Here is a 3,463-nt window from a genome sequence, read left to right on the forward strand (position 1 = left end):
GTGTCGGAAGTCTGCCACTTCCTCATCGGGTTTCAGATGATGGAAAAAATATTCAGTCACAATACACCACAAAATACCAAAGTGCACTTAATTAATAATTACCTTTTATTCACAGATGCGCATCTGGAGATCACAGCAACAGCCAAAATGATCTGATCTCTGATCTTTCTAACATTGTATTATATACTATTCTTCCCGCCTACTTACATTCCTTAGGATGCAGCTGAGATCAATCAGCACCCAACCAAAGTTTCTATCCCACCATACACAATACTTCTCTCATGACAGTTAAACCTTCCTCCCTAAAACCAAGGTACTTTTTCTGTGATCAAAGGCACACATACACATAATGATTACATGAACACTCAGTAATGCTGAGAAAGTTAAAACTTGTCCTTATCAGTTCATTAAATGTAAAACAGTGGAGTGTAGCCAGACATCTTATGTCCACTGATTTCAATCATTCTGCTCCTTGCTGTGACTCCCTCCATGTGAAGCAGTGCTGAGCATCACTCTCATGAGCACATCACAGTGTTTAGAGTGGATACACATTGTAGTTAATTAAAACATGGTTAAAGGTTACATTCTTGTTTAGTTCAATTACATGAAACAGTGCTCATACTTCAAACTCAGTGAAAGTTACATTCCATTTAAGTGAAGACTGGTGCTTCAGTTACAGTGTCTTCAAACAGTCTAATATTCCACAGCATGTAATCATGTATGTATACTATGACCAAATGAAGGCCACACTTTTATTTCCAAAAACAGTGTCATATTAAGATAAGAATTTCCAAACAGTGTTTGTGCTGCAATCATACAGGAACATCAATATTTCATATAGTGTATAAAGATACTAGTGTTTTCTTCAATATATATATTCTTGTGTGCACAGTGAAGTGTTAATGCCTGAAGTTGCAATGTCTTACACAGTTAATATCTAACATTAGGTTTATGCAGGTGTTTATAAAGAACCTTCCCGGGTTCATAACAGGCAAACGACAGCAGCATGGGTATTTACATGTTTTATAATATCTGCTTCCAGCAAATTGTGTAAATATGACGTCACTGGGACCTTCAATGTGCCGATTTGTATTTTGTTCTGGTGAATCTTATGCAAACCAAACTGCTAACTGTGTTTTCCACAGATGGTGATATACTTTGTGATGGATATGCTGGAAGGCCTGCCTGGACTTCCTGGACTGTTTGTTGCATGTTTGTTCAGTGCAGCTCTCAGGTACAGTGTTGTTTTTAGTTTGTAATTATACCTAACATGAACCCTATGAGTCCTAACATACTTTTCTCCAGTTTTAACATCTGAATGTAACAGCGGTGGCTCCTTCTGTCGTCTCTGCTGGGTCCACGATGCACTAGAGTGTTGGGGTTGTTGCCTTTGGGTTTGATGGCTGTTCTGTGGGCTGTGAATATATGTCCCATACAATATGTGTTGTACTGAGTGAATCAACTGAAAGGGAACAAAATGTTATGACTATAATTTCTGTTCCCTGAAGGAGAGGAACAAGGTGCGACACATTGTTGCCCCACTTCACATCTGAGCTTGGCGAAGAGTGGTCATTGAACTGGGGGACAACAGTGGTGACAGTGGTTTATAAGTGCAGGCGGGGCCACACTTAGGTCACCACAAGTTGTCAGCCTTAAAGAATGAACAGAGGTGTCTTCAGCCAGGACACGTGTGGGTTGTGATATCCCATACAGTATGTGTTGTACCTCGTTCCTCTCCTTCAGGGAACAGAAGTTATAGTCATTACATTTTGATTAGACTAGAATGAGTTGAAGTATTTTAAAGGTGGTGTCAGTGATATGTATGATTTCTTGCTTTTCCTGTGCAGCACCGTCTCCTCTGCTTTTAACTCTTTGGCCACTGTGACAATGGAGGACCTTATCAAACCACATTTCCCAGCCATGGCAGAAGCAAGAGCAACCCTCCTGTCTAAAGCCTTAGGTTTGCTCCCAGAAGCTTTAACTTCAGCAATGCATGTTACGTAACTGCATAATAACAACACATTTGTTTTAAGGTTTCAGCTTGTGTCTTCTCATTAAGCTATGTCCTATGGGCTGCTGTGTCTGGCCATGGCCTATCTCATTCACCTAACGGGGGATTCAGTTCTACAAGTAAGTTCACAGGTTGCACGAGGAACAGTAACAAACAGTTCTCACCAGGTCTGCACTGAATGATAATATGTTTGAACTCCAGGTGACTTGGAAAGGCTTCGGGATGGTTGGTGGTCCTGTTCTTGGTCTGTTTTGTCTCGGGATGTTCTTCCCCTGGGCCAACTCCACTGTAAGTTGAGCCTCATCAGTGAGCTCAGTCGTATTTGATCTCATGGTCCCCAGCCTATGCATTTGTCAGGAAAATTGCAAATGCATCTGTGATTGCAATACAAGGTGATGCCAGGGATGTCACTAACTAAACTAATTCTGTAATGTTCTGAAACCTTTCTGGCACATTCACAAGCATTTCACACTGGTCAGCTGTATGGAAATAAGAAATGAGCGAATGATTTACTACTCTCTGGTTCTTTTTTCTTTTCTTTCACAACTAATTTTTCTGTGGTTTTATAACATCTGCTTGAAAAAGTGTAAACCAACTGTTTACGTGGTTAGAGCAGTCGTCTCCAAAACGGAAGGTTGAAGATTCAAATCTCGGTGCCTGCAGTCCACATGTTGAAGTGTTTTTGGGCAAGACACTGCACTCCCCAAGTTGCCTGCGATGGCGGCGCGTATGCACACAACGGCCCATGGCCCTCTGCTCCAAACCAATTTTCATTGTACGTGTTACATCCATCCGTCCATCGTCGTCCACTTTATCCGAGACCGGGTCGCAGGGGCAGTAGCCTGAGTAGAGCCTCCCAGACTTTCCTCTCCCCACACACCTCCTCTAGCTCCTCAGGAGGAACCCCAAGGCATTCCCAGGCCAGCCAGGAGAAATAGTCTCTCCAACGTGCTCTGGGTCTACCCTGAGGCCTTCTCCCGGAGGAACAAGCCCCGAATACCTCCCCAGGGAGGCGTCCAGTGGGCATCCTAAACAGGTGCCCGAGCCACCTCAACTGGTTCCACTCAACATGGAGGAGCAGCGGCTCTACTCCGAACTCCTTGCGGGTGACTGAGCTCTGCACCCTATCCCTAAGGGTGCGCCCAGCCACTCTCCGGAGGAAACTCATTTCTGCTGCTTGTATCTGCGATCTCATTCTTTTGGACATGATCCAGAGTTCATGGCCATAGGTGAGGGTAGGAACATCTGTTACACTGCGGGCTCCGCCCTCCCGTTCTGAGTTTTTCTCCGGAGATTTGTATTAAGTGCCCGGGCTGGCCAAGCTTCGGCACTTGCTCCTGTCTTCATGCTGTAACACAAGCCTTTCTCCTCGACTGCCTCTGACCTGCTCTGCTGCCGCTGAGACTTCTCTACCCCACGGCAGTCCCTGCTTCCTGGGACAACCTGTCCCGC

At 44.4% G+C, this 3,463-nt stretch overlaps 1 protein-coding gene across 1 annotated transcript in view; it reads left to right on the forward strand.

Moving 5' to 3' along the window:
• The first annotated feature begins 998 nt into the window (after window positions 1-998).
• The window catches only part of LOC109964547 (sodium-dependent multivitamin transporter-like), a 7,613-nt gene continuing 5,148 nt past the window's right edge, over window positions 999-3,463 (forward strand). Inside the window, exons 1-5 of the mRNA XM_020607919.1 lie at window positions 999-1,010; window positions 1,146-1,234; window positions 1,848-1,960; window positions 2,060-2,130; window positions 2,213-2,299. Coding sequence (XP_020463575.1) covers window positions 1,146-1,234; window positions 1,848-1,960; window positions 2,060-2,130; window positions 2,213-2,299 — 360 coding nt within the window. The 5' untranslated portion in view covers window positions 999-1,010. The remainder of the gene's footprint in view (window positions 1,011-1,145; window positions 1,235-1,847; window positions 1,961-2,059; window positions 2,131-2,212; window positions 2,300-3,463) is intronic.

The sequence above is a fragment of the Monopterus albus genome, unplaced genomic scaffold, assembly GCF_001952655.1.
Source record: "Monopterus albus unplaced genomic scaffold, M_albus_1.0 scaffold90.1, whole genome shotgun sequence".
NCBI classification, from domain to species: Eukaryota; Metazoa; Chordata; class Actinopteri; order Synbranchiformes; family Synbranchidae; genus Monopterus; species Monopterus albus.